At 39.1% G+C, this 18,305-nt stretch overlaps 1 protein-coding gene across 3 annotated transcripts in view; it reads right to left on the bottom strand.

Moving 5' to 3' along the window:
- Nucleotides 1–18,305, bottom strand: part of PCSK5 (proprotein convertase subtilisin/kexin type 5) — a 257,001-nt gene that overhangs the window by 81,935 nt on the left and 156,761 nt on the right. For all 3 annotated transcript variants that reach the window (XM_072358970.1, XM_072358971.1, XM_072358972.1), the window contains exons 11-13: nucleotides 11,344–11,461; nucleotides 10,088–10,276; nucleotides 847–983 (exon numbers count right to left, since the gene is read on the bottom strand). In XM_072358970.1, coding sequence (XP_072215071.1) covers nucleotides 847–983; nucleotides 10,088–10,276; nucleotides 11,344–11,461 — 444 coding nt within the window. The remainder of the gene's footprint in view (nucleotides 1–846; nucleotides 984–10,087; nucleotides 10,277–11,343; nucleotides 11,462–18,305) is intronic.

Raw genomic sequence — 18,305 nt, 5'->3', positions numbered from 1 at the left:
AATTAAAATAAGAATGATGCTACTTATCAAATAGAAGAGGCAGAAAATTGGCAAAGCTGAACTGCTGGTTAAACTGAAAGAAGGAAATGCACAGGCAATGAAAGCAGGGATGTGTGTCCTGGGCAGAACACACGCACGCCATCTGGATGTGCAAAGATCTTCAAGGGTCTTCCTACCCCCAGGCAGACTGATACTTCTTCCACCTGCAAATTTTCTAGGGGTACACTCAATCTCCTTGAGTACCCTAAGGATAATTGTTCTGTCTTTTAAAGACAGATGTAAAGAAGACACTGAGTACCTAAGCCCTTTCCTTATCCTTAGTGGCCATTTCCCCTGCCCAAACATCTAGTAAAGGATTGAGATTCTCCTTAGCCCTCCTCTTGCTGCTAATATATTTGTAAAATCACTTTTTGTTCTCTTTTACTCCAGTGGCTAAGCTGAGTTCAAGCTGGGCTTTTGCCTTTTTAATTTTCTTCCTGCATATCCTAACAACTTAGGGCACAGGGGGACATCCTGCTCCTATGCCTTTAAGACTTCCTTCTTGAGGCGTGGTCAGCTTTCATGAACCCTTTAACCTTCAAGAATGAATCCCAAGAGACACTCCCTACCAGGGTCCTGAATAGTTCAAAGTCCTAGACAGTGGTTGGCAACCCTTCCCATGGCTGGAGGTTGCAACTGGATGATTTTTAAGGTCCCTCCCAACCCAAGCTGTTCTATGAGTCTATGATTCTCTTCATAGTCCTGCTTTCATACTCATCTTCACACTGTAGGTGCATATAAATGGTGGAAAACAGTCAAGGCAGTATTAGCAACTAGCAAACATCCAAATAAAGGTCAGATTCATACCTGGAGTCTTGAAATTTCTCAGCTGAGATGGAGTGTCACAGATTTCCAAGATCCAGTCACCTGCTGCTTTTTCACTCCAGCAGTGAGTGGTCATAAACTCCCAGTTTTTGAATCCTTCCATGGAATGATCAAATAGCCTACAATAAATCACGACATTATATTAAGTGAACTATTAGCTATCTAAGTATGCAAATTACTGAATTATATGCTAATAAGCCAGCTCATTCATCTGTGCATATACATAATGTCACTCAAGATGGTCTCCCCACATATCTTTGAAGTACATGCAAGAGTTTCCTTACTTTTTTGGTGGAGGAAGTTCTTTACATGTCATAATTTGTCATGATATGAAAGAATGGAAAAAGATTTCACTACAAAAAAATCATTACTTTGATTTAGTACGATCCATGTCTCCTGGGAAAAGTGCATAACACACAGCACGAGGGTAAATACAAACTTGTACAATGGAAAATTTCTGTAACACTTTTCACTTTGGTTTGGAATACTTAAGAGGGAATATTACAGATCAAAATTTGTGACTCCTTATAGGAAATAAAATATAACAGAGACATTGGTCTCCAATCTTAAATGATCAAGTTATCACTCTCTTCAAATACTTGACAGGTTATATGAGGTCTGCTCTGGAAGTAATACCTCCTGTCCTATAATGTTGACCCACAACTCCAGTGACTAATGTTGGTGGTACCACAGCAGAGACTGAACATTCCTAACAATATTCCATTACATTTTGTTCCCATGGGACAAATGGCAGTAGAGGGGAAGTATGATAAAACGGTGTTTGACATGGAAGTGCAGATGAAGCAAAGTTGTATCACTGATTTTCTCCATGCGGAAAAGATTGCATCCATTGACATTCAGAAACACTTGCTGAACATTTATGGAGACCAAACAGTGGATGTCAGCACAGTGAGGCAGTGGGTGGTGTATTTCAGCAGTGATGACATCCACAGTAGGTCACCTTCAGCAGTGCAGATTTTTACAAGAGCAATGTGCGGGCTCTTGTTTATCTCTTGCAAAAATGCACAGCTAATGGTAATGGCTATGTTGAAAAATAGTCTTTTGTAGTTAAGAATTTCCTCTATCAAACACTGTTATTGCTCTCTTCATATCTGTTGTAGTTTCCAAGGAAATAAATTGGAGGCATTACTTTTGGGAAGACCTAAGTAGTCTGGGTAAAACTGAAAGACTAATCTCATCTGATGGCAGGCAAACACTGGGAAAGGAAAATAGTTTAACAGCACTGTATTTGTCAGTTTCTTGTAAAAACACTCAAACTGGATGTCAGTAAAGTACTACATCTCTTGCTGAAAACTGGTCAATCAAAAGCATGGGGCCAGACTTGGTGTGGGCCTACAGATCCAGCACTCATTTGAATAGGCCTTGTATGGAACTGTATGCACAGAGCACCTTCTATACACTCAGTATGCATCTGATTTTCACTCTCATGTGTGCAACCCTTTTCCACTTTGAATGAATGCCTGCAACAGCACTCCTTAAATTGAAATAGATATATATCTTTAAAACTAGACTTCATTTTCACTGATAAATAGTTGAGATTTTCTTCTCATGCAGTCCAGTATAATCATATATATATATACACTTATATATATATATATTCTGCCATCAGAAATTAGCCTGTTCCATGTCACTGTTAATTCAGTTGTTTGAATACATCAAATTTCACAAACATACGGCACATGTCATTTACTGAAGGGGTAGAAATTATTATTTAGTCAATTCAGTCACTACCCAGCATCTACATGTGGATATGTTTAATTTAAATCACTATGTAGGTTATTTCCAACAGTTATTCAAATTGTCATATGGCATTTCACTGACAGCTAATATACTAATTTCTGAACACGCTAACAATCAGTCAAGGCAGCAATATTCCTCCTTGACAATATGACAACTAAACTACATAGTATTACATCAGTACTGTACAATTACATTGTAGACTCTATAAGGGCTGCTCTGAAAGTAATGCCTCCTATTGTATTACATTGACCCACAGCACCAGAGGCAGATGTTGGTAGTATGGCAGTAGATGTTGAATTCCTCCTTGCAGAAGAAATGACATTCATTGGCACATGCTGAACATTTATGGAGACCAAACAGTGAATGTGAGCACAATGAGGCAGTGAGTGGTACATTTTAGCAGTAACTTATGACTTAAGATTTAAAATGTCATCTTTTAATGTACGAGTTTTGCTTCTGCAAATGAATCTGCAGTGAGTTAAAAAGCTACAGACATAAACATCAAAAGACAACAAAACAAAAAAACAACAGTTAAAGCTAGAAGAAAGATACTGAATCTAAGGCTATCTGCACATTATATCAACTCAGTGGTCCAGATATTTTTGTATTGCTCTGCTTATGCCCGAAACTTCCCTCAAAATAAGCAAAATTTCCCCTTCAGAGAAGTTAATAAAAGTACGAAATTACTGCAGTAGTTGCAAAACTGTCAGGTGCGTTTTTCCCTATTTAAAAAAAACATGTATGAAGTAATATATTTTAAGAAGTCTGAAGTCTGGAGCCAGCCCAGATTGTTAAGTGATTTTGTTATTTGTCAGACTGATGCCTAGTCAAAACTCATATCAAGGAAACACACATAGCTTATAACGAACAGGTAAACTATTAACATGTGGCTTGATTAATTACTGTTAACAAGATGCTTAGAACAATCTGAACCTGCAGCACCTACACTCATGTATGTAACACACTTTTAAGTATCAAAATGAGTGACAGCATTTGATTCTTTATGACTTATTTGTTGACATAATCAAAACAGAACAACAGAACTGTTGTGCTCTGGTGACCTCTCTTGGTAACGCCATTCAAATTAGAGTGGATGTGCTTTTATGACCATCTATAGTCAGGGAAATTAATTTTGGGCTGCTGATATGGTGAACAGGACTGTATTTAAAGATAATTACTTCTTTTCTATCTGAAATAATGTATTCTTTACTCACTATACGTAGGTCTGCATGAGAACATAAAGTTTACAGAGGGTAGAGTAGATTACTTGTTTCCTTAAAATAAATTAAAGAGTCCTGGCTTCTTTCACTACCATCCACTCAGCCTAGAAATTGTACTACCTTCCTGCTTAAGAAATTAACTTCAAACAGTAACATTCATTTCTAAGTCAATTTTCACATAATGAGTGACAATTAGCCACTTTTAAGAAACTCCACAATTGGGAACCTGATAATCTCCCAGCTAAAACTACAATATTTTTTTTTTTTTTTTAAGTTTCAATTATTATCAGAAAATTTCCAAGATACAAAATGCACAAAAGTAGTTCTTGTTTTAATTAGTGAAGCAAATTGGATGTGTGTGAGAAAAGGAAATTAGGGTGGGGATCTATTTGTTGATACCATAATCCTTCATCACAAACAGTAAGAGGTAAATGCACCAAAGCCTGTTTTTATTGTTCAGGTCTTTTTCTCATCCCAGGAACTGCAGCTGACTGATCTGACTGGCAGCCATGCTATGTATATACAGTTAATGACAATGAGAGCCAGGAAACATGCACCCTGCACAAGCTGGTGGCTGGAGCTGCAAGTAGTGGAGTAGCTGGCAAAATAAGACCATTTTCTCTTCTGTTACAGCAGTCTGTGTTTATGATGGGCTCCGGCTTACTAAATTGGCAGCCTGACAGGCAAGCTGTCCTTGCCTACTGGTCTAATTGGTCACAAGAACTTAAAGTGAACTTATATCTTGAAAAGAGTACAGAGCTGCGCAACTTCAAATGCTCTGGTCAACTATTATCCTCAAACTGACTTTTCTATGCTGACTTCAACCTTCTGTCCCCTGGGAGTTCTAAAGAGCTGCAAACAGCCCAAACTGACTTAATCAGATTAACTTTCAGCTGGGCAATATTGCTCTCCTGCATTTAATTATTCAGGAAGAAAAGATAATGGTTGGAGGGCACAGAGGCATTTAAGAAACTTCCTTGTATACTTAGGTCAGGAAAAATCACTTAAAACCTCTGGATGTGAGATCTAAGTCAGATTTATTTAAAGTGGTTTGTTGTTTTTTTTTGTTTGTTTGTTTGTTTGTTTTTTGTTTTTTTGTTTGTTTGTTTGTTTTTACTCCACATTTGTTATTGCAGTTAAATTTATGAAGCAAAGGAGGAATCTTCTGAGCTGTCATGAAAAACTTGTTTAGAGAAGAGCAGCATGAACAACAGGGTACTGTACCTGCCAGTCTGAAGTAGTGGAGAATACAGAAAACATCATCTTTAACTGTGGAGAACAACTCCCCCAGGGCTATACATATCAGCACAAAACTTTCTGTCATGACCAAAATATCTGTCAGGCTGGTGAGTTTCAAGTGCTGTACTGCTCAGCCAGCTGTGTGGCTGATGCTTATAGATGTCTAGTAAAAGAAAGGACCCTGTGTGTTCAACTCATACATATATCTTCAGAGACTCAGACTCTAAACAGGCTGAAAAGAGATCCTAATACAAGAGTATGCCTGAATTTGGTGCCAAATAAAGAATTTTCCTATCCCAATGAGTTAAGTATGTTTGAAAAGTGATAACTGATTAGGCTCAGGGCACTGGGGTAGACTGAATGTCCATCATATAATTCAGTTTATTCAAAGTGAAACATGATGCTGATGTGGTAAGATTGACGTGGGCCTAGTTTACATATGGCTAGGAAAACATTCAATCATTTTCAATATAGTTGCTGGTGCAAATGTATGTAGGTTGCTCTGAAACTAATGCTTCCAATTTATTTCCATGGAAACTACTACAGATATGAAGAGAACAGAAATACTGTTCGATAGAGCAAATAATCAGCTACAAACTATTGCATTTTTTCAACACAGTCACTACTATTAGCTACATATCTCACCAGCAATGAACGAGAGGCTGCATGCCACACTCATAAAAATCCACACAGATGTTAAAGATCACTAGTCCCAGTACTGACCCCTGAGGGGCACCACTTGCCACTGACCATCACTCTTCGGGTACTGTCTTGTAGCCAGTTCCTCATTCATCAAACAATCCAACCATCAAATCGATAGCTTTCCAGTTTGGAGAGAAGGATGTGATACTATGATACTATCCGGGTTCGAATCCCCCCCTGTGGAGCAGGGGGTAGAAGTGCCGCTCTGCTACACAGAGGGCTCGAATCCCGGGAGTTGGACTCGATGATCTCTAAGGTCCCTTCCAACTCGCACAATACTATGATACTATGATACTATGATGTCCTGGTGGACAGTGTCAAAGGCCTTACTGAAGCCCACATAGATTACATCCCCAGCTCTTCCTTTGTTACCTGATGCAGTTATACCACCAACTGTACTTCTTGTTAGACTGCCCCTCTGCAGCCACCTATCAGATGGCAATAAAATGTAATGGAAAATTGCTAAGAAAATTCAACCTCTACTGCCATACCAGAGTTCTGCCTCTGATGTCACAGGCTACCACAATAAAACAGGAGGCATTACTTTTGGAGCAACCTTCATGTAAATCCTAGGCATTCTTCCTCTTGTCTGTCTTATATGTCTTTTTTTTTTTTTTTTTTTTTTTTTTTTTTTTTTTTTTTTCGCGTGTGTGTTCTGTTTTGTTTAATTCCACACTAAAGTGTTTAGTTACATCCTAAACATGCGCTTACCCATCTGTCTTCACTCCCAGTTCTACTATGGAAAATATATTTGAAATTTCAATTATAGAGTCTAATTTTCTACTAAAACTGAACTAGAAATATTGAATTTTATAATCCAATACATGCCTGTGGTGCAGATCCTTCTAATTAATGATTTGCTCCTCTCACTTATGAGAAAAAGGTATGTGTCATTCTAAATCTCAGACATATTGCACTTCATTCTTCTTCCACATCTGTCTTTGAGCATGTTTCAGGATGGATTTTAATGTTATATGGACGATTGTGTCACTTGCATGTATTCGTTTACTCTTTTGCATATAAAATACCATCAGCCTTTGCTGCAGAGGTGGGTAAATCAACAGTAACTTTCTCCTCTTCAGCACAAAAAAAAAAAACCCTTTATCTTTTAAATTCATTTATGGGTCTCTAATATTCTCAGAGCTCTTTACCTTTTCTAATGCTAATGCTGACAGAGTGTAACAAAAGTAGTACTCTGATAATTTTTAGATGCACAGACATTACAATAGCAGGGGTTCAAAGAATGGCTGGCAGAAAGGCAGTGAATACCTAACCAAAACTAAACTGAAATACATAGACAATATTAATGAAATAAAATAGACCACGTAAGAGTTGCAACAGTTTTCTGAGAACTGCTTCATCCTGTAGATATAGTATACTGTTAATGTCAGTGCCATATAAGCATAGGAAGCTAGTGGCCTGGAAACTTGCCACCACGTGGCTAAAAATTTCAGTTACGCAGTTCGAATGGCAGCAGCTGCTTTAAATTTAAAGGGCAAGAATTAAACAAACCATGACTTCAGCAGGAGACAAACGAGCCCCAAGTTTGCTTCTTCTATCCTTTTTCTATTCAGCTTCTCCTGCATGGCCCCCTGTACTGAGTTTCTGTTCTCTTAGTGTGCCTCAAAACCACTCAGAAAATGATGCTGCCAAATCCAATGGCCAATTGTTTTCAGAAAGGGGATATTGTTCCCCTTTGGACATAACTGTAGCCTCATCCTCACAGCAGCCAGCACTTTCCAAGCCTGTATTTTGCTCTGTTGCAGTACATCCAATGTAATCATGTTTAGTACTTTCCAAACAACAAAGCAGATGTTCCCTGTAATGCAGTTTTTGAAGAATGCACAAGAGGCTCAAGCCAGTGACAGTGTAATCCACCAAATGCCTGCAGAGGAATTCATATTGCCTCTGACTAACAAGTTTTCTTACTGAAGTCATTTTTGGGGATGCCAACATTAAGGATAAAATATGCAGAAAAAAAGGCCAGATACTGCCCTGAGGGATCTGCTCGTCAATGCACCAGAAAATACTCAATGACTTCTCCCAGAATTGGTGGAGAAGAAGTGCACATGTGTAAAATATACCTTTTGCACTTTAAGACATTTTACCAGCAAACTGTTTCAAATTAAACTCAGATGAGTAATGGTAAAGCAATGAGGTTTTCCTTGGGTTCAGTAAAAACAGCTGGTATTGCTGCTATTAATCATGTACGTGTGCATTAAAAGCTCTTGTACGTCTGAGAAAAGCGTCTCGGTCAGGTAGTAGCCATGTACAGCAGCCTTTGGGACCTCTGCCTATAGAAAAAAACAACTCCAGACTGTTTTCTGCCAATGCATCCCTGCATGTTACTTCTATTAGAATGCCTTTATCCTGATGGTCTCATGATTAATACTTTAACAATTAAAAGCTCCCAAACTAAACGCATTCTCATATTAGTGAATAACAGAATATCTGCTCTTAACCTTATAACGTGATGCATAGATGTACACCCAGCAGCACTCAGAACACTGACTACAAGGCCAGTAAGCTATAAGACTTCTTGCAGCAACTCCAAATAAAGCAAACCTTGAAACATCATTCTGAAAAGTACTGTGCGCATATCCACCACTTTATGATAAGGAAGGACTTCTGAAGTCTCTAGGGAATTTCAGACCTAGAGTTTGCAAAATACATTTATTCCTTAATATTAATAACCTGGAGCTATGAGTTTGTTTCAACCAGATGCGAATGACAAGTCAGTATATATCTGAAGCCTACATGGGAAAGTCATTCCTGATGTGACTGTACAAATATTTGCTCTCTCATTAATAATTTATTTTAGCAAAAAGGCAAAACATTAAAATGCGTTTCTCATTTGTTTTCTGGTTAGCCTTCTGAAAGTATACTTTAAGAAATAGCCGAATATCACTGTATTTTTAATATGTGCTTTTGTATTCTCTCTCTACCAAGTGTATAAAAAATCACATTCTAAGATACATAGGTTATAAAGAAACTGCATGAATTTAACTTTGTACCTCTTCCACATATCAGTCATCACCAGAACTGAACTGCAAATACTAGAATGTCTTTATCTCCCACTTGCTGTGAGTCAACTGCAGGACATGAATGCCTGGAGACAAAAGTTAGCTGTGTTATAACCACTGGGTTTACACGAAGGTTGCTTTGTTTGTATAACTAGGTGAAGGAGTTTTAGATTTTCTCATTTTGAAGCATGGAGGAATGGCTGCATGAAAAATGGAATAGAAAAGAGAGAAAACAAAACGCTGATTCATAACTGCTCAGAGTATAAAAGTCTGCCTTGGCATGGTTAGCAAAGGGCAAGTTCTTCATTCAGTGTAGCAGTAAGACACATAGTGCATACCCATGTGTTTTTATCAGCAAGGCACTAATGGCACTCATAATGAAACACAGGAGATATTTTTGAGGGCCTCAAAACTCCAGTGCAACTTGTTTTCCGTTTGATGTATGAATGTCTCTACACTGAAGAATATTTTCAGTACATTTTTTCTTTAAGATTGAGCTCTAATGAGAATGTGGGTTTGCATCTCAGTCAGAACCAAATGCTTTAGAACTCTATCCATCTCTGATACAGGTCCTTCCTCACAAGAGGAAAGACTGGTCATTCTAAAGGTCAGGAAGGCATGCAGTTCTCCATGTCTCAATGGCCACTGTATTAGCATAACTGGCTGGGATGATTTAGATGTAGGGCAGTCTGGAAAGCAAGCAAGTCTAGATTCATTAAAAATCCTAAGAGTAGGATGAAAACTGCTAGCACCAGAAGTCATAACCATATTCACAGAGCGTAAAGAAAATAGTAGCAGAGAATTACTATTTTGTCTGATTTTTATTACTAGTGAAGAAGGGGTAATAAATGAGATGAAAAATAAGTGCCAATAGTATCTAGAAATACATTTTCTTTCAGCTTGTTTCCCTCTGTAACACTGAGCCTGTTACTTTTCACTTTAAATTTTCCAGCCATCTAATAATTGGTGAACCACACAAGACTATTAAATAATCAACTAACTTCTGTTTTAAAGATGATTTACAGTCTACTCTTCTGCTGCTTAAGTCTGAATTTGATGTCTCAGAATTCATTTCCACTTAATTTTTCTCCATTTCTCTTCCCAAAGAATGATTAGCTTGTGTCTGTTAGCAAATACTGTAGTATTACTGTAATGTAGCATTACTGTAGTATTACTGTAGCAATTCTGTAATGATTTGACTATTCTTTGCTGATGCTGCAATCTTACAGCAGGTCTTGCAAGCTGACTGGACTGTGAAATTGCACTGTCATACTATACCTGTTGGCCAAGAGCTGTGATCTGGTTCCAGAAGGAGAGGTTAGGTAAATTGCCAAGTCTCCACGTCGAGGGTGAGTAATAGTGATGCGTACAACAACATGCTCCAAGTAGATCACGTGGTGATTAGGATTATCAGAGCAGCCCGTGGCTTTGTAAATTGAACGGACGACACTGTCAGGTCTTATTGTTCTATAATGTAAGCATATAAGACAACATCAGCATTTCTTCCCTAAACTGTAAAATAAGACAACCCAATCATTTCATCTTAGTACCAAATGCCCTCAGTTTTAACATTTACTTCCTAGCTGAAACTATCGCTACAGGGTAACTATTTTACTACCGCTACTGGCAACTACCTTGCTTTCTGTTGAGGGCTACACTGTCCAGAGGCTAAAAGAGAATTGTGAATAACCTGTAATGGAATAAGCCTCTGGGACAGAGCATTTTTGTAGATTAGTGGCCAGCTGAGAATTGTTGGAATTGTCATGGGATCACAGCTGCTTGTTAAGCTCCAGGAAATGCCTGGCATACACACAGTCCTCGCTTACGTAACAGCAAGTATTACATGTTAACTGTAGCAAATATTGGGCAACCAGCATCTGACTCAGCTGGTTAAAATTGGCATGGCATCCTTGAGGACTATACCAGTTAGGGGTCAAAGCTGTCAAACATATCTATCAAACAAAGTATCCTCAATGACCTTAATTCATTGGAAATGAGCCATGAGACAGATATAGCCACAGAACGCACGTGCTGAATTTTGCTCTTCAGCCTGGTTCTGTTTACACCCCATCCTAGAAAGCAGAGGGCAGTTTGGTCTTATCCTCTGAGACAGACTCTCCTGAGTCTGTCTGAGAGAGATGCTCTCATATGATATTTTAATGAAAAGAGTAACTTCCTAACAGATATTGACTGATTGATAAGTTTGTACTCGTCTTACAAAAGTGAATGCAGTATACTCAAGTGAATGTTCTTCCCCTTACACATTCTTCTACCTCTGTAACATTATTAATCACCATCCAATCTGGCTTGTTGTGCACCTTCAACTTCTGGGACATTCTTTAAATTAAGGCCTTTTTCCAGTCATTAGAGGAAGCAACCTTAACAGGCAAACGATCTGATATCTTAGAAAGTGACAGAGATCCCAAATGTAGCTTTCAAAATGACAAATTAAACACAATGCAAGGGAGGGGTAAATTATACCCAATTTCTTTCCACAAGTTTATGCCAGCAAGAGTTTTGGCAGCGGGTATTACTTGATTTGCCGATCCGTGTTCTCCACACACACATGCTGTGGAGGGACTGTTGTCCACTTTTCTGCCTCTATCACCATTGCTTCAGCATCCATCAGTCCAAATCCATAGAGGTGGCTCACTGCAAAACACAAACAGAGCAGTTGCAATTATAGCACAGAATCTTGATTTTCATCATCGACTAATTTGGGAGAGTCAAATCCTAAAAGGAACTGCTTATTTTTCATCCTTGCTTTGACAAAAATCTTTTTTGCTGGGAACAATAATGGCTACGCCTGATTTGTTGAATGTGTTCATAACAAATGACCTACTTGAATTATACTGCCTTACCATGACCATAGACCCAAACTACAGAATGCCAGTAATACAATTGCCTTAGATAACCCTTAGTCCAAGTGTCTTAATTTAGCCCAGGCCTCTTATATAATCTTAAGTTAAAAGATGTAAAGAACCTGAGGAGGGTTATTTCTGTTACTTGAATACCTCACACGTCCATGCACATAAATATTGAAGGTAAATGAGACAACAGATTTAAGAAGGAAAAGACTGCTTTTTTTTTTTTTTTTGTTTTGTTTTTTTTTTTTTTTCCTGCTGAATGCTCTTAACTTCCTCATTTTTAAGCAGTATGTGGGTGTCATCCTACTACTGTATGTAGTATGAACCCTGCTGTCCAGACAATCAGGTCCAGCCCCTCCCTAAAGTTGCCTTGAATGACAAGGGTAAAAAGCATGGCATTTGAAACCCAGTACTCTAAAGGTAATCTGGATCTCATTTAAAGTCTGCATCAGGAAGATTCCTTCTTCTACCTCTTTTTTGTGTCTATAGATAAAAGGCAGTGAAGTTACTGTTGGAGAGAGCTGTCAACACTGCTGATGACCTCTGATACTACCTACTGCATACACTGCACATGCAGTGCTGTTGAGCATCAATGCCTGTTAATACTCACACCTCGATGCTACTACCTCAGCTTCCACACCAGGGAGAGTCAACGATTCTCCTGCAAGAAACTCAATTCCTTTAATGCCTGAATGTGCTCTACTAAAGAAATAGGAAGTCTTTAAAGCACCAGCTTTCTACGATATGAAGGACTGAACTTTCGAATGTCCAGCATCCAGACCAGACAAGGTATTTCCTGCAGACTTGCATCAGTTCCTTAACTTCTTGCTAATTTTAAGAGTATTTAATTTGACATGACTGTTTCAAGCATTCAAGCATTCAATTTGCATACAAATTCTGAGAAATAACATTTACTGTGTTTTTTCTTTTGTTGTTGTTTTGTTTGTTTTTGTATTTATTGTTGCTGCTGGTACAATCAAAACAGAAGCTTGCAAATGTATGCTGATGAATTAGAAAGAACTGCCAGCCACACTGACTTATTGTGTGAAATCACAGAATCACAGAATCGTAGTGGTTGGAAGGGATCTCCAGAGATCACCCCTCTGCCAAAGCAGGTTCCCTACACCAGGCTGCACAGGTAGGCATCCAGGTGGGTCTTGAATATCTCCAGAGAAGGAGACTCCACAACTCCCCTGGGCAGCCTGTGCCAGTGCTCCGTCACCTTCACCATAAAGAAGTTCTTGTGCACATTCGTGCAGAACTTCCTATGCTCCAGTTTCTGGCCATTTCCCCTTGTCCTGTCTCCACACACTGCTGAAAAGAGTCTGGCCTTGCCCCCACACCTTAGGTATTCATAGATCTGGATCAGGTTCCCTCTCAGCCTTCTTCTCTCAAGGCTAAACAAACCCAGTTCACTTAGCCTTTCTTCACAGGGGAGATGCTCCAGGCCCTTCACCATCTTTGTGGCCCTCTGTTGGACTCTTTCCAAGAGATCCCTGTCTTTTTTGTACTGGGGAGCCCAGAACTGGACACAGTATTCCAGATGAGGCCTCACCAGGGCAGAGTAGAGGGGGAGGATCACCTCCCTGGACCTGCTGGCCACACTCTTTTTAATGCACCCCAGAATGCCATTGGCCTTCTTGACCACGAGGGCATGCTGCTGGCTCATGGCCAACCTGTTGTCCACCAGAACACCCGGGTCCCTCTCTGCAGAGCTCCTCTCCAACAGGTCACCCCCCAACCTGTACTGCTACATGCAATTATTCCTCCAGTGGTCTCGGTAAAGTCCTGAGATGAGGTGGTGAATGAAAAAGCTATGAGAAGGAAGAGCTTTGCTTGCAAACAGCATTGTATTAATACACCAGTTTTACTTACTACCACAGGCAATGCTACCAGAAAACCCTTAGAAAAACATGAGCACTATTTTAATCAGTGATGTGACAAGGCACGGTGTAAGTCTTTCCAACTGCACTTTGCAGAGGGTTTGTGAAAGCAGCCTCCATTTACTGCCAAACCAGAATGCAGAGGAGTCCATCCAGAAACACCCCAACCTTGTCAAAAAAAGTAACAGTTCAAAGCATAAAAATAATCAGTGGTTAAGGATCTCATCTTCCAAATATGGCAGTATCTAATACTGTCTGGAACTGTTGACCGAAGAGGGCTCCTCAATGGAAAATCCTGCAAGGCGTAACAACTGTGTAATGAACTGCTCTTTTTTATTTTCACATCTCCTTTCCACTCAACCCCTCTCTGAAGTGCAAATAGCAAGGAAATCTTAACTTGGAGAGAACTAAACATAGTTCTTCTGTCAAATGAGGCAGGCACCATTTTCAGGAATGAAACACAAGTACCAAAATATACGCGAATAATTTAATTCAGCCTTCATCCATTCTTCTGAATTCTCTTTAATATACTTCACAAACAAGCAGACAGGGAAAGGGATGTCCTATTTTTACTGTGGGTGGAGGCATCCAGAAAAAGGGCAAGGAGGGAAGGCTTAAATGGAGGAACTTTGTACTGTGAACAGTACAATTCCTAAATGGAACTCTCCTTGCTCATGGAAATCATCTTGCCAAAACAGCATCTGCTGATCAAAGCATGCTTATCTATGCAGTCATTTGTCTGTTCATACACTGCATCCATTGTTGTGCTTTTTAAAATTTTAATTAATAATCACTGTCTTCTCAGAAGAATGGCAAGAGGAATATGTATGTTAACTCATGGCCTGTAGACAGTTATTCAGTACTGTAGTACCACAGTGCGGGAATAAATTTTCATGAATGGAAGCATCTTTTGAACTAATGAGTAGAAAAATGCATTTTTAATTTCTGAAAAGAGGCAACTTGCACTGAGTTAGAGCTCAGGATGTCCAACTGTACGACCAAGTGTGTCCCACCCATCTGTGGATCTGAAAGGACAGACAAATTTCTCTTCAAGTTACAGGATGGCATATCATTCAATGCCACTCAATGCTTAAACTCTCTTGTATGAGACCAGAAGTGGGAGTACAAAGTTCCACACCTGCTGACTCTTTTTTTTTTTTTTTTTTTTTTTTTTTTTTCCCACAGCTGAAACAGGAGTACACTTTTTCCCTGAAAAGTTTTCCCATTCAAATCAAAACATCCTGACAGTCAGAGGTGCTCCTAAAACCTTCCATGGAGGAAGATTCCAGACAGCTGACATTTGGCTGTCTGCAATGTTTGCACTTCAAAGCCCTTGATACAGTGAGTTGGTTAGCAGCTGCAGGTACCATGAGAGGCCCATCATTTTCAAAGACTAAATAACAGCAGTTTTGAAACCATCACAGACTTAGCAAGAGCAGCAGATTCCCCATGTATCAGAGGGGGAAAAAAAAGGAAAAAAAAAAAAAAAAAAGAAGAAGAATATTTTGTCATCTACTGCCTTTCAATTGTATCCCTTCATCTATGTGCGCACTGGTACTGCCACAAATTCAGTATCAGGGTGCTTCTCACAGAAGGAAAGCATGGACCTTGGAGGTCAATCAACATAAAGTCATAAATTTCTTCTGGGAAGCATCTGGAGCTGCTGTTGATTTGTATGCAGATGGGACTGAGTTCACTTCTGTATTTGAAAGGTACTGATGACTGCAGAATGAGATAAGGTGACTGCAAGAGCAAAATGCTTCAGGACTTTGCACTTAAACACTCCACATTATCACTGCTGTGATTTAGTACTAGGCTTGATTATTGCTCGAATCACTGAGCATTCTAGAAGGGGCATGGGGCTGCTCTGCAAGAAAATATTTTCTTTTCAGAGATGATGGAGGAACATAAAGCTGGTGCAGAATAAGCTGGTGGTTAAGGAAAAATTTGTTGCTGAGACAGAGGGTTGAGAACTGATCTGGTGCTCAAGGTGTCAATGGGCAGAAATGTCACTGAATCCTCTCCCAACTCATGAAGCAATGTAAACTGACCCATTTCTATTTTTGAAAAATCACAGACATATGCAAAACTTAACAGATGTTTCAGAGGAAAACTTGCCTCCTGAAATACAAAGCAAATACTGAGCTTAAGCTGATCATCTCTTTATTCTTCTTATCACTGTAGAAAATGAAGTCCATTTATTTATCCCTGGAGCAGTTCCTCTATTAGTGCATCATGAAACCCAGGTCTGCTGAATAGGCTTCCCCAGCTCATTCATAATCCCTTTGTTTTTGTCTGAATCTGCCATTGAAAATTCAATAATTTTCTTATTTATATACAAAGAAGATAGAAAGCTACCTCAAATCTAAAGGCAGAATATATATCCTGCTTGACTTGATGAAGAGAAAAAAGAATGTCTGGAGCTGATAAATCATAACACAGCACCATGCAATCTCCAGGAAACCTGGGCCCAGACACTGAAAACACAGTATTTCTGGTTCTTCAGTGTAGCTACATTAGATTTGTTAGGCTGCAGTTTTGTTGCCCATCATCAAGATATCTCCTCAGCTTACATGCTAAACCTTGCTTGCTATTTTCCTCACCTGCTGAAGAACAACAAAGAACATTTTCTCTCTGCTCTATTTTTGGCCTTTAATTTTCTATAGTGTGAAAGCAGCACTGGAAATATGAATATTTTTTTACACAAATATAAAGCAATTAATCATTATGAGAGAAATGTCAATAATTTCAGATTTTCAAATGAGCAATATGCAGCCACCCTAAACAAGATTTAGCTGTTTGCCATGCAAATTACTGTGATTTGTTCATTTATGCTACTTTAGGATCCTGCTTCCAAAACAAGGTCAGTGAAGTAAGAGCCTAAAACGCCGTTTATACTTGCCTAGCACAAATAGAAGTTGTGAGACTCTCAGGTAACTTACATCCTATAAATACTCTGAGTCAGCTTACACTAGCATGTTTTCTACATTTGATGTTTCACTGCAAATATAAAGCTGTAATTCTATATTTCAGTAAGTTTCTGCCATTTGCTTAGTTTATTAGAATGCTTCAAATTGCACACAGATAAGATAATCTGAGGAAAACAAAATGACAAAAAAGGAAAAATGCAGTGAATACACACTGCTTGAACTATTTTCATTTTGTTTTGTCTTGTCTTAACTAAGATAGCATTGATTGTGCATGAGAATTCACCTTGTTTCAGCCATAACCCTAACTCAAAATTCCCTGTTTTCTGTCAATTTATGACCAGTAATCTGTGACAACTGGAAACACATAACTGCTTTGCAAGCCAATAACACAACTCTGCAACAACATTCTTTTTTTATGCCTTGTTGTGAAACCAACTCCCTCATGCTTTTTACTTTAAGCACAAGATTTGGAGTTTTCTATTTTATAAGGAACCAAACCTCACAGACAAAATAAATAACAAACTCAGTTTGATTCCCTTAAATTCAGGTATCCTTACAGACTCAGCAGGGACAGAAGAAAATCGAGTTCTTAATTTCACCATCACGCCAGAGGAGGACCTAAAGGACGGAAAGCTGCCCAATAAATTTGTCTTAGAAGTGGCTTCTAGAAAGACGTACAGTGAGAACTTGAGGGGCCTCTGTATGTAGAAAGCTGATAGGAGAATATTCTTATTAAACCTCCAGTTGTGTTTATGTCAGTTACTGAGTTTCGTATTTGTACAAATATTTTCTCCAGCAATATACTAATTGTGGAATGTCTTAACAAAGGATTTGACAAAAAAACAAAACAAAACAAAACAAAACAAAACGAAAAAACAGACCTCTAGTTTGCACAGTTCTCCTGTCTGACTAAAGGCTCCACGTCCTTGTTGAAATAAAATATGGACTTCCTGGGAACATGTGTGGGACATCTAGTAGAAGCTAAACCCACAGTAGCAGCATACCTTTGTTAACAGTTTCTGCATGCAAGTCTGACACTATATCACCAGCTTAGATGCTACACACTTAATAAACAACTCTAGAATACACAACCTAACAACAATAAGGAATTAAATCCAAGATCACATTTGCATTCACTTTCTGGCAGTAGTTTCAGGAATTTAAAACAGGTATGGTTATTAAGCACGGCCACCAGCTAACAAACAGGACTAAGAGCAAAAGGCATTTTTGGAGCACTGCAGTCAGACCCTGTTAGAAATGACAGCAACAGCCACCCAAATACTTTCTTCTCTGAGGAGTGTTAGCAACCTCAGAGCAGAGGTCACTGCTCTTGGCATGCAGCCATCTCAAAGTCAGAGGTCAGCACTGTGCTCCCACCACAGTGTACCCAGCATAGCCATGCCAATTTCCCTTCTGCCTGCAGGGAGAACTGGGCAAGTACTTTCCATAGCTCATTTAGGTATACGGGAACCAAGTTAACCCAGCCCTCAGAGCACGTAGTATTCACTGTACCCTGTACATGGAGACATTTACCCCAGTGTAAGAGAAAGCACCACAGCACTTTGCTGAAAGCCTCAGCAGAGTGACCAGGAGGACCAATTTACCTAAGAAGCAGGGTTGTGACAGAAACTGAAAGACTGACTACTTCTGGATGGTGGGCTAAGACAGACAAGCTGCTGCTTCTCCAAGTCATCATTTGGCCATAAATCATAGAGCATCTACTGAAGACATTCACGTATATTGCTTAGAATGAGCCCGCTTATGTAATGGAATAAATCTAAGGGTTATCTGCATTTAGAAGGGGAAAAAAACGTTT

Source organism: Excalfactoria chinensis, chromosome Z, assembly GCF_039878825.1.
Source record: "Excalfactoria chinensis isolate bCotChi1 chromosome Z, bCotChi1.hap2, whole genome shotgun sequence".
In the NCBI taxonomy this organism is placed as follows: Eukaryota; Metazoa; Chordata; class Aves; order Galliformes; family Phasianidae; genus Excalfactoria; species Excalfactoria chinensis.
This window is presented reverse-complemented; position numbering and strand designations above follow the sequence as displayed.